At 35.8% G+C, this 11,948-nt stretch overlaps 1 protein-coding gene across 1 annotated transcript; it reads left to right on the top strand.

Annotated features, from left to right (window-relative positions):
- Positions 1 to 671: 671 nt before the first annotated feature.
- LOC104083466 (cullin-associated NEDD8-dissociated protein 1) lies at positions 672 to 10,464 on the top strand (the record flags this gene model as incomplete). The annotated part of the gene is made up of 9 exons (XM_009586955.1): positions 672 to 817; positions 1,861 to 2,153; positions 2,822 to 2,963; positions 3,585 to 5,078; positions 5,869 to 5,964; positions 7,784 to 7,953; positions 8,046 to 8,210; positions 8,433 to 8,540; positions 9,610 to 10,464. Coding segments are annotated over 9 exons (2,839 nt in total), but the record flags the coding sequence as incomplete, so codon positions are not given.
- Positions 10,465 to 11,948: the final 1,484 nt, after the last annotated feature.

Below are 11,948 nucleotides of genomic sequence, written 5' to 3'. Positions count from 1 at the left end.
GCTCAGCCAGTCCCCGAGCAGCGGTCCCCTGGCCAGCTTTACCCTAGTTTATATACTGAGCATGACGTCATATGGTATGGAATATCCCTTTGGCCAGTTTGGGTCAGCTGTCCTGGCTGTGCCCCCTGCCAGCTTCTTGTGCATCTCCAGCCTTCTCAGTCAGTAGAGCATGAGAAGCTGAAAAGGCCTTGACTTAGTGTGAGCACTACTTAGCAACAATTGAAACATCAGTGTGTTATCAACGTTATTCTCATCCTAAATCCAAAACACAGCACTATACCAGCTACTAGGAAGAAAATTAGCTCTATCCCAGCTGAAACCAGGACAGTTATGTCTGTACTTCAGAAACTTTTCACTGTGCCGTTGCTACTTATGCAAACAGGAGGGGGAGAAGTATTCTAATAATATTTGTTGTCCAATAGTGGTGACACAAAATTGATATCCAAAGGCATATGTTGGTCCTCTGGAACCTTCCAGTCTAGCAGATCCAGTTACATAGTAGCATTGCCCTTTCTGACCTTCCTTTCTGAATTTCTGTAATTCAGATGGATGCATTGATGGTACTTGGTTTGGCTAATGTCTCCAAAGTACAGTTTGTGGCATGAAGTCTTTTAGAAATACTTTAATTCTTCAAAGTATTTTGACATTGATTGTATTTTTGTATTACACAGATGTCCTAAAGAAGTTTATCCTCATGTATCTACTATTATAAACATTTGTCTTAAATATCTTACCTATGATCCTAATTACAATTATGATGATGAAGATGAAGATGAAAATGCTATGGATGCTGATGGTGGTGATGATGATGATCAAGGTATATTCTCTTTTTGGTTTGGGGGAGAGGAAGAGCTTGTGCACCTGCACTCATCTGAGAAAATTGGTATGGGTGGTATTGCTATTAAGTACCAGCATTTGAATGACTTGTATACTTTTGTATTCAACTTTTGTACTTTTTTTAAACATACCGTATGAACTCACTTCTTGGAATATAAGTATAGGATGTTGTTGCTGGAGATGAATAATTCCAGGGTGAACATAAAGTACAAGACAAATATTTTGAAATACTTGAAAGGTGGAAAAAGGTGGAAGCATGTAGGATGAAATAACTAAAGTGAGAAAAACATCAGTTCATTAATTGAAAATACATATTCAGCATGGGACAGGCTTCTCACTACTTTCCACTGTAATATATTGTTACCTAATGCATAAAATCAGAATAGATTGAAAATTGCAAAATACTCGGTATTTTTCTGCAGGATAAAAAATGTTTTAGACTGAAATGTTAATACGGTGGCGATACCTTGCCATATGTAAGCTTTATGAAAACTTGGACACACGAGTAATCTGAACCCAGAGCATAATTCTCATTACTTCAAGAATGAATGAGCTGTACAGTTGTTGCTTTTGCGCTTAAAAAGTCAACTTGTATTGCTTATTGTATATTTTTATTGTCATTTTTTGGGGGCAGATATGGTTTGATTCATTCCTAGAAAGAAACAAACAGAACAATTTGTTGAACCTTGATCAGCTAGTAATTGTTGTTGCATTGCTGCTTATGTCACGAATAAAGAGGAATAAATAAGGCTGTAAATGTGATGGGAACCGCGTTGTCCTGTTTGCAGTTTGAATTAATACATGTGTAAGACTAGCGTGAAAAAATTGGCAGAGAAAATAATTAGCCTTATGATTTAGGCAGTTTAGAAGGCTTTTTATGTATGTTTTTTAACATACTTCTGAACCTATTTCTTTGTTGTGCCTTACACAAAGAACTCAAGTGTGTTCTTATTAACTGTTTAAAATAAAACTTGATGCTTTGATTGTCTAGACTTGAACATATGCATAATTTATTTTTTCAAGGGAGCGATGATGAATATAGTGATGATGATGACATGAGCTGGAAAGTGAGACGTGCAGCTGCTAAATGTCTGGATGCTGTGGTTAGCACACGACATGAAATGCTTCCAGAATTTTACAAAACTGTATCTCCTGCTTTAATAGCCAGATTCAAAGAACGTGAAGAGAATGTTAAAGCCGATGTTTTTCATGCATATCTTTCTCTTTTAAAACAAACTCGACCTGTGCAAAGTTGGCTTTGCGATCCTGATGCAATGGAACAAGGAGAGACACCTTTAACAATGCTTCAGAGTCAGGTTATTTGTCAAGATTTTTGTTATCTTTGAGAAGACACACTAAAGTTGTGCCCTGTTCATAGTTCTTGAAATGTACCATATCATACATTCTTCATACACAGATTTACAGTTTATTACTGTAGTACTAACATAGAGAGCAAGCCAGGTAAACTGGCCCAGAAAAGTGCAGTAGTCTTGGAAACTGAAATTACCAACTCATGTAAATGTGCTTATCTGACTTCAGTTGTTTACTGTCACCTGTAAAATTTGCATGTCCTATGAGTTTAGCCAAATTACCAAAGCAAAATAGTTATTTTCTGCATTCTGTAATGCAGACCTAAGCTCTAATGATCAAGATGAAACTTGATTTGCTACAACGTATTTTATTTACAGAATAAAAAGGATAGTACTGAAAAACTTTTTTTAAGTGAATTATTTGGGTGACTTTTCAATTGTTGCTCTCTACAGTTTTATTAATGCAAATTTAGTTTTGCTTTGTTTCATTTCACCTTTTAAAGTTAAATTACTATTTTTTTGGATAGTAATTCTTTTGAATCTTCATTTCCGAGTGTTTATAACTTCTCTAGCTCTTGAAATAGAGGGGTAGGACACACATCTTTCTCTATATCTTCTTTATATGAAAGAAATGTCAGCTATTGAATCAATTAACAGATGTGCAATGATTACAGGTCCCAAACATAGTTAAAGCCTTGCACAAACAGATGAAGGAGAAAAGTGTGAAGACTCGTCAGTGTTGCTTTAACATGCTGACTGAGCTAGTAAATGTATTACCTGGAGCCCTAACACAACATGTTCCTGTACTTGTACCAGGTATGAGAAACATATTATTAACTTAAAGATTTATTAGTAAATTGGATGTGAAGTTTCGAAATTTTTAAGTCTTGACTGTGCTTTTTGCAAAAGCTTTGAAGTGTTGCTTCTATTTAGAGAAATTGGCAAAATAATCAGCTACTGTGTGGATCCATATAAATGTTTTAGTGGCATATTTCTATTAATCTTGAAAACAAGGGTTGGCGCTAAGATTGAGATTTTTTTTCCTCTATATCTAAAAAAAAAAGTTAATTTGCTTCTTAATTGCAAGATCAAATTGCCTTCTTTCTCATCTCAGAGTGAAATATTGTCCATATTTTAGCTTTTGGGACCTAGAATATTGAATTTTGAAGTAACAAGGAAAAGTAAGTTTGGAAAAGTTAAAGGTTCAGAATCCCATTATAATTAAGAAAATACATCAAATGGCCCATGTCCTCTCTGTAGAGGAAGCTTGAAAATGAATTGATTGAATAAAATGGTGAAAGGGGCTTGGAAGCATTCAAGAAAGGCTGGGAGCAGGAAGACATAAATTGTGTATCGCTGCCTTCCTTCAGAAATTTGGAGTGTTCTAACAGAATATAAATAGCTAACCTAAAAATACATTTTTCTTTTTTCTTCCAGGAATAATTTTTTCACTGAATGACAAATCAAGTTCTTCTAATCTGAAGATAGATGCTTTGTCCTGTTTGTATGTGATCCTCTGCAATCATTCTCCCCAAGTCTTTCATCCTCATGTTCAGGCATTGGTACCTCCAGTTGTAGCTTGTGTTGGAGACCCATTTTACAAGATAACATCAGAGGCACTTCTGGTTACCCAACAACTCGTGAAAGTCATTCGTCCTTTAGACCAGCCTTCTTCCTTTGATGCTACTCCTTACATCAAAGATTTGTTTACTTGTACAATCAAGAGATTAAAGGCTGCTGATATTGATCAGGAGGTGAAAGAAAGGGCAATATCTTGCATGGGTCAAATAATTTGTAGCCTTGGTGACAGCCTAGGTGCAGACCTGCCTAGTACACTTCAGATCTTCCTAGAGAGACTGAAGAATGAGATCACTCGGTTAACTACAGTGAAGGCCATGACATTGATTGCTGGTTCTCCTTTGAAGATAGATTTGAGACCAATCCTTGGGGAAGGAGTTCCTATTCTTGCTTCTTTTTTGAGAAAGAATCAGCGAGCTTTGAAACTGGGCACTCTTTCTGCTCTAGATATTTTAATTAAGAATTACAGTGACAGCTTGACAGCTGCCATGATTGATGCTGTCCTGGATGAGCTTCCACCTCTGATTAGTGAAAGTGATATGCATGTATCACAGATGGCCATCAGTTTTCTGACAACGCTGGCTAAAGTATATCCTTCCTCCCTGTCAAAGATCAGTGGGTCCATTCTCAATGAACTTATTGGGCTGGTGAGATCGCCTCTACTTCAGGGTGGAGCACTTAGTGCCATGCTAGAATTTTTCCAAGCTTTGGTTGTGACTGGTACAAATAATTTAGGCTATATGGATTTACTGCGCATGTTAACAGGTCCAGTGTACTCACAGAGCACAGCACTTACTCACAAGCAGTCTTACTATTCTATTGCCAAATGTGTTGCTGCCCTTACTCGAGCCTGCCCTAAGGAAGGACCAGCTGTTGTAGGTCAATTCATTCAAGATGTCAAGAACTCAAGGTCCACGGATTCCATTCGGCTTTTGGCTTTGCTTTCTCTTGGGGAAGTTGGGCATCACATTGACTTAAGTGGACAAATTGAGCTGAAGTCTGTCATACTAGAAGCATTCTCTTCTCCTAGCGAAGAAGTCAAATCGGCGGCATCTTACGCATTAGGCAGTATTAGTGTTGGCAATCTTCCTGAGTATCTGCCATTCGTCTTACAAGAAATAACCAGTCAACCTAAGAGGCAATACCTTCTTCTTCATTCCTTGAAAGAAATAATTAGCTCTGCATCAGTGATTGGTCTCAAACCATATGTTGAGAACATCTGGGCCTTACTCCTGAAACACTGCGAATGTGCAGAAGAGGGTACAAGGAATGTTGTTGCTGAATGCTTGGGCAAGCTTACGTTAATAGACCCAGAGACTCTGCTTCCACGACTCAAGGGATACTTGGCATCGGGTGAGTTGTAGTAACTCGTGTACATATTGTAGCAAATGGCCTTATGCTATCTATTAAAAAAAAATTGATGTAGTTTTGCAAATTATTTGCTTAAATTTTGTGATACTCATGAAGTTTTGCTTTCCTCCCGCCCCAAAAATGTGAAGCTTAGATGGTTTCATTTTTACTAGAAGAAGTTAGTCATACATAACATGAATTAATTTTATGGTCTGCTTTCAGACTGTGGTATTTCGAGTAATGATCTTATGTTTAACTAAGAGTTATAAACTTAAAGGGGAAGGAGCATGGGTGACAAAGGGACAGCACTACTTGACAAACCGGTTGCAACATGTTGACATTTTGGTGTAAACGGCAGTATTGCTAATTTTCAGATAAGAATTCTGAAATTTTTAAGGATTAGGAAGGATCCTTGTGCATAACTAATTAATCAGTTTCATATCAAGAATGTTGACATGTTTTCTTCATGTGCTTCTGCATTAAAGAGGAGAGTGGTTTGTAGGCTTATGTGGTGAATTAAAAAAATGAGTCCTAATAGGCTCATTACTTGAATTTTCTGTGGCAGATAATGTGAAATGTTTATTACAAATGTTATGGTTTCTTTTCCCATGTTTAAAATGGAACATGAGAACATCTATGGAGAAAACATACAGCATTGCTAGTAATAAGTAACATTTCTTCTTTAGTGTTCTTAGGAGTATTAGAAGTTTAAAAAGAATAGAATTGAACATGATTTAAATTCTGTAGTTATACTCTATTAATGTTACATATTTACACTTTTGTTTCATATTAGGGTCTTCATATGCTCGAAGTTCAGTGGTTACTGCTGTCAAGTTCACTATTTCTGATCATCCACAACCCATAGACCCACTCTTGAAGAACTGCATAGGTAAGTTCTTTACTTTAGTGACAGCTTCTACGTTTTCAAGCAATGGAATTGCACTTAAAAATTGTTTGTTGTGTTTTCAGAAGAAAATATTTTGCAGAATTAGCTGCTAATGGTAACTGTTGGAACAGTTATAAAATGTTTCCATACTAGCCAACTATTTATATTAATTCTAGCTTGTTTGAATTCTGAACAGTAAAAGTTGTGTGATAAAAATGGTATGTATTGAAGCTGTGATGGGCGAAGAATAAAAGAACCTAGGGCTTTTAGGAAGATGGTACCCAAAAGCTGGTTTCCTTTCCCATGCTCTTGCCAAATTCTATCAGTTTGATGTAGTAAGGTACTGTCTTTACCCAGAAGGGTGGTCTTGGAAATATTTGACATTCAGTCATTTAAAATATGTATGCACATGTGAATTCTGAGTATTGCCAGGTGGCAAATTGTAAATTTAGGTCCTTAGAATTCTATAACGCTTTGTGATCTGAAAGTTACTGAAAGCGTGTAATTTTTACAGGGATAATAATCAGAGCTTTCAGTATAACATCAGTATGATGAAGAGCTTTGCAATGCTGTGGTTTTTTGATCTTTTTTCATTTGTATGACAAAGCATTGTAGATTTGTTTAATACGCTATGGTGAGTGTTCTATAGTGGCTTGATTACAGGTTTAAAGATCTGTAAAAATTGTGTGGTACGGAGCGCACCAGCGTCGTATGCCAGTTCGTTGGCAGTATTGTGCTGGAACTAGGAAGAAAATCAACTCCATCCCAGCTGAAACCAGGACAATACTGCTAAAACTAATAGGGGAAAAAAGATTCATCTTTGAAGACACACAGTTTTGTAGAGAACAAGGTTTTAATTTATGGGGAAGGGGTATCAGTTCCTATATATTATTTTCATCACTGAGCTTAAAATTTTTTAATAATGTGTTAACAAATTGACTATGCTTGTGGATTTTTCCCCCTGTTGTCCCTCCCACTGAAGCTCCCTTGCCTCTTTGGTTTCTCTAAAGAAAACTTATTGATTATCTAGTCAAAAAACTATTGGTATCTAGTACTTCAAAAATCTCAGTCATCTTTAGTTTTGTTACCCAGGGTTTTTTTTTCTTCTGTGTGGAAGTCACTTTGATGTTTACACCCTTTTATTTTTCTCCTTCTAAAAATTTCACTCCTCTTGGAAATTGCTAGTAAAACTTCACAGACATTGGGGAAAAAATATGATCTATTCCTGCAGGCATTTATTTTAACAAGGCTGTGTTATAGAACTATAGAAAATGCCCAGAGTGTGTGGGGGGGTGGGATGGGATGCTACATTAATATATGCTGAGTGGGCTTATCTTCTGGTAGTTTAGGAATTCTCAATATATGCCAATTTAGGGGTTAAAAATCAGTATATTGATAGTTTCCTTAAGAGATGTTCTCCAATTCTTGAACTGCAGAATTTAAATTGGTTTTCTAATGCATATTCTGAGAGACTTTAATGGAGAAGAGGAAAGATTGTGTTAAATATAATTTTCATTAATTTACATGTTATACCTTTAAAAAAAAGTTGAAATATCATTAAGTGGTAGACATTTATTTTGGTGGTGTGTTTTACTTCTGTTTCATTATCTGAAATGCTATATATCTCAGTTATAGAATACTTTTGATATGATTTTAATGAAATAGATTTATTTGTGTAATCATGCTAAAATAGGAGGTATTGGTGGTCTGTGTTACATCAAAATAAGTCCTGCACTAAAGGTTGAAACTAAGCAAAGATATTTTTAAAATAGCAAATGAAAAAGATTCTCATAGGTTGACTTATTTCTGTACATGATTGCAGGTGATTTTCTGAAAACATTGGAGGACCCAGATCTCAATGTCAGGAGAGTAGCCCTAGTGACATTTAACTCAGCTGCACACAATAAACCATCATTAATAAGGGACCTCTTAGATACTGTGCTTCCTCATCTTTACAATGAAACAAAAGTCAGAAAGGAATTAATCAGAGAGGTATGTTGACTAAGAAAAGCAGTGCTAAATGTAAGTAGATTCTTTGTTTTTCTAAATATATTACTTCTTTGTTTTTTTTTATTTGCTGACAGGTGGAAATGGGACCATTTAAGCATACAGTTGATGATGGGCTGGACATAAGGAAAGCAGCTTTTGAGTGCATGTATACTCTTTTGGATAGCTGTTTGGATAGACTAGATATATTTGAATTCTTAAACCATGTTGAAGATGGCCTGAAGGATCACTATGATATTAAGGTTAGCTGTCATTTTTCTCTCTGTAAGCAGTGACTTAGTCAAAATATTTTAAACAGTGAATAGACTGAAATGGTAAAAATATTACTTCATATGCTTAAGTACTATATTTGCCATTTTTATTGAAGTGTTGCTGTTAAAAAGGTTACACAGCATTGTAGGAAATATCTCTCCATATATGTGCTGAGCGTAACTGATTGTTGAATTGGTTTTCTCTCAACCTAGATGCTAACCTTTTTAATGTTGGTGAGATTGTCTACCCTTTGTCCAAGTGCAGTGCTGCAGAGGTTGGATAGGCTTGTTGAACCTTTGCGTGCTACATGTACAACTAAGGTATTGTTTTAAATTTAAAACTTAAGTTAATTATTTTGTGTTGTTTTATAGAAGTATAAATGAACTCATGTATCAAGAATACTTCTGAGAGTCTAGGTGTATTGCTGCAGCATTTCCTGAGTGATAGTTCATAAGCTGCAGTAGGGCAATATAAATATGTGGGCCCCTATATATGTATTAAATGTCTTTAAATTACAAATGGAAGAGTAGACTTGTTAGCTTCTTTTTAAAAATCCTCTGGTTTTTTGATGCTGTTTCTTCTGTTCCTTAAAAATCTGGCTGCCACTTGGGCAACATGTAAGTCTCATTTAATTATAAATAGTGAAACTGGAATACTGAGAGTTTTTCTGACTTCTAATGATTACGTTGTTGCAGACAACCATTTGAGTGACGAAGGATGGAGGCAGTGTAAAGCAGTCCTATTTTTGTTGGTTTTGTTTTGTTTTGTTTTTCCCTTCTTCATTTATATAACAAGATTCTTGGGTCTTGGCACAGTTAGTCTTCTTCCATTCTTGATGCCTGATTTACCTTGCTTTTTCATTACTGTAATCTGTTATATTTCACATAAAGAAATTTTACTGCTTTTAATGGTAATTTATGTTTGTATCACTGAAACATCTTTGAGAATTATAACAGAAGGTTAAGCAGTTATTCTGACGAAGGTCAACTTTTTAAAAATTTCTATTCTCAGGAAACTGGAAGTATTGTGATAATGTCATTTTAATGTTGTTTACTGACCTTACTAGCTAGAGGTTGGCTGCTGTAATTGTTTTGATTTGGTAATTGACTTGGTAGCTTACAACCTTTTTCTGCTTACCTTGCAGTATTCAAGTTTCAGTCTTATTTCTAAACTGCTGGTAAAAAGTCTGCTAAAAAGTAGATGTTTGGAGGGTTTTTTTTGCTTGTTGGTTTTTTTTTTTTAAGAGCTTAGGCCATTTTGAAAGCTGTGCAGAATGGTAGTATGGAAGGAAATAGGTATTTGTAAGATTTTTTTTTTTTTTTTTAAAGATGGGTGTAGAGGGAGGGTTAAGCAAAAGTTTCAAACATGTTTTTGTTTTTTTTCCCCTAGGTAAAGGCAAACTCAGTGAAACAGGAGTTTGAAAAGCAAGATGAACTGAAACGATCTGCTATGAGGGCAGTAGCAGCGCTTCTAACCATTCCAGAAGCAGAGAAGAGTCCATTAATGAGTGAATTTCAGTCACAGATAAGCTCTAACCCTGAGCTGGCAGCCATCTTTGAAAGTATCCAAAAAGATTCATCATCCACTAACTTGGAATCAATGGACACTAGTTAGATGTTTGTCCAAAATGGGGACCATTATGTTGAACCATATGATGCACTGAATTGACAGGTTATGAGTAAGAAACAGAAAAAGTATCTAATCTACACATTGTTCCACTTTATTTACCTTTATGGAGAGAGTTGGCTTTTCCCATTGTTGCTTTTCTAGCATTTATTCCAGAAATGTATTTCCATAATCCAGAGTTTGTTAACCACTCTTGTTTTAGTGGATTTGGCCACATTTGGGAATTAAAAAGTTGACGCATGATGTATGGAAATAGGTTCCAACATCCATTTGCCCTGTAATGTTTAGGATTAAAATGTCAAAATTTTGTGACCATGATTTTTTTTTTTCTTTTATTCACTCTTTCTACTTGTAAACAAAAAGGGGAGGGAGGTGGGAATCAAGCGTCCAGGTGCACCATGTTTTTGTATAACTTTTTATTCTTTTTCGTTTCAGCTTCATAAATTGGTTTGGCTGGCAGATGAATTCTGTGTAAGATTTATATTAAAGAGAGGGTTTGGGCACAGTTCAAAAAAAGCAGACATAAATGTCATTTTTAAAGGTATGGGGATTAGAAAACAAATATCCCTGTTGTGCACACTAATTTTGCATGAGCAAGTTTACAAATATATATTGTCTGTAAAACAGCATGTGCAGTTTATTCGTAATGCAAGTTAAAATAAGTTCTACTGTATCAGTGCAGTTTTCAGATATTTTGACATACAGAACATTCATACAAGAAGGGACGAATGAAGGTTGGTTGTCCTAACCTGGCTTTTTTAAATGCCAGTAGTATGACCCTGCAGATGTTCTTACAGTAAATATGACACCTCCTCCAGTTTTCGTGTTTTTTAATACTTAAAGGCTGGATCCCTTGGAATTGAGGTGGACAAACCAGAAGATCGGAGGGAAATAGGATGAGACGGAGGTAAAATAAGCAGAGAACAACAATAGCTGCTAAGTGGCTGCTGAACTCTGGATTCAACTTTCTTTTTGTTATAAAAGTATCAAAGGAGGTTTCTTCAGTGGGTTCTACCTCCTATTCTTCATCCAACAGCTTTTGTTAAGGCACTAATATATGGCGTTACCTAGACAAGTATTGCCAGACCATCATTTTGTGCCTGTCAAAACGTTTTCTGGCACGTGGAACCACCAGTAGATCGCAGTGCTGCAAGTGTCATACAGTATTCTGGTGAGGTAGGAAACAGAATGGTCTTAAGACTGGAGAGAGATAGAAAGCAAACAGATAAAAGAAAAAAATCTGCTGTGAATATGCTGAGGTAATCTGAAAGTGGACGAGAAGGTGATAGCTGGCAGTCCCGCAATGAACTGGATTTGGGAATTTAATAGCAAAAGATGGGAAACCACTGACTCAAATTGAGACTTGTCATTTCTTGGTTAATGCAGTTGTTTAGTTGTCTTTTTTTAGTCAGATCTGAATTTGATTTTTCTCTAGTTAACTGGTATTTTTTAGCTAGTTCAATATTCTGGAAACCTGTTACATGGATACGTGGCATACCTTTTTATGACCTCAGAGAGAGTTTCCTGTGAGCATTGGGGTTCGGGGGCAAATTCTTCACCTTATACGCTTGCAGCTTGGGAAAAGCAGGGGAGATATTGGTGCATTTTACTTTAACAAAAGGACCTGAACAAAGAGATCTATGAGCTCATTCGGTAGTAACAATTTTAATGCTGTAGAAATTTTTGAAATTGTAGCTTTCTCTGTCTCCAAAATCTTCATACTAATGTAACGATTGTCTTCTAGAAGTAGAAATAAATGAGATTAAACGTACCAACATATCTAAATGTCATGAAAAAGAATGGGATGACTCTAGAGAGAAACCATATGGTAGAAAAAGCACTGTCAATTAGGTGCATTTTATCTTGCTGTATAACTCATCTACTTCAATTACAGCAATATACAGGCTTCCTAATTAAGAATCTGTTGTGCTAATTAGTTGTCAAACTAATCTTAGAACTTACGTGTTAAGTTTTCAGAATGCATTAAAATGTTTTATAGACCTAAGCTAGGTGTGAGAATGGTGTGATAAACATGAAATGTGAGGCTGGAATACGTAAATGGAGTAGGTGACAATGGTAAGTAAACAGAATACTTATATTTG

The sequence above is a fragment of the Fulmarus glacialis genome, unplaced genomic scaffold (assembly GCF_000690835.1).
Source record: "Fulmarus glacialis isolate BGI_N327 unplaced genomic scaffold, ASM69083v1 scaffold11411, whole genome shotgun sequence".
Lineage (NCBI taxonomy): Eukaryota > Metazoa > Chordata > Aves > Procellariiformes > Procellariidae > Fulmarus > Fulmarus glacialis.
This window is presented reverse-complemented; position numbering and strand designations above follow the sequence as displayed.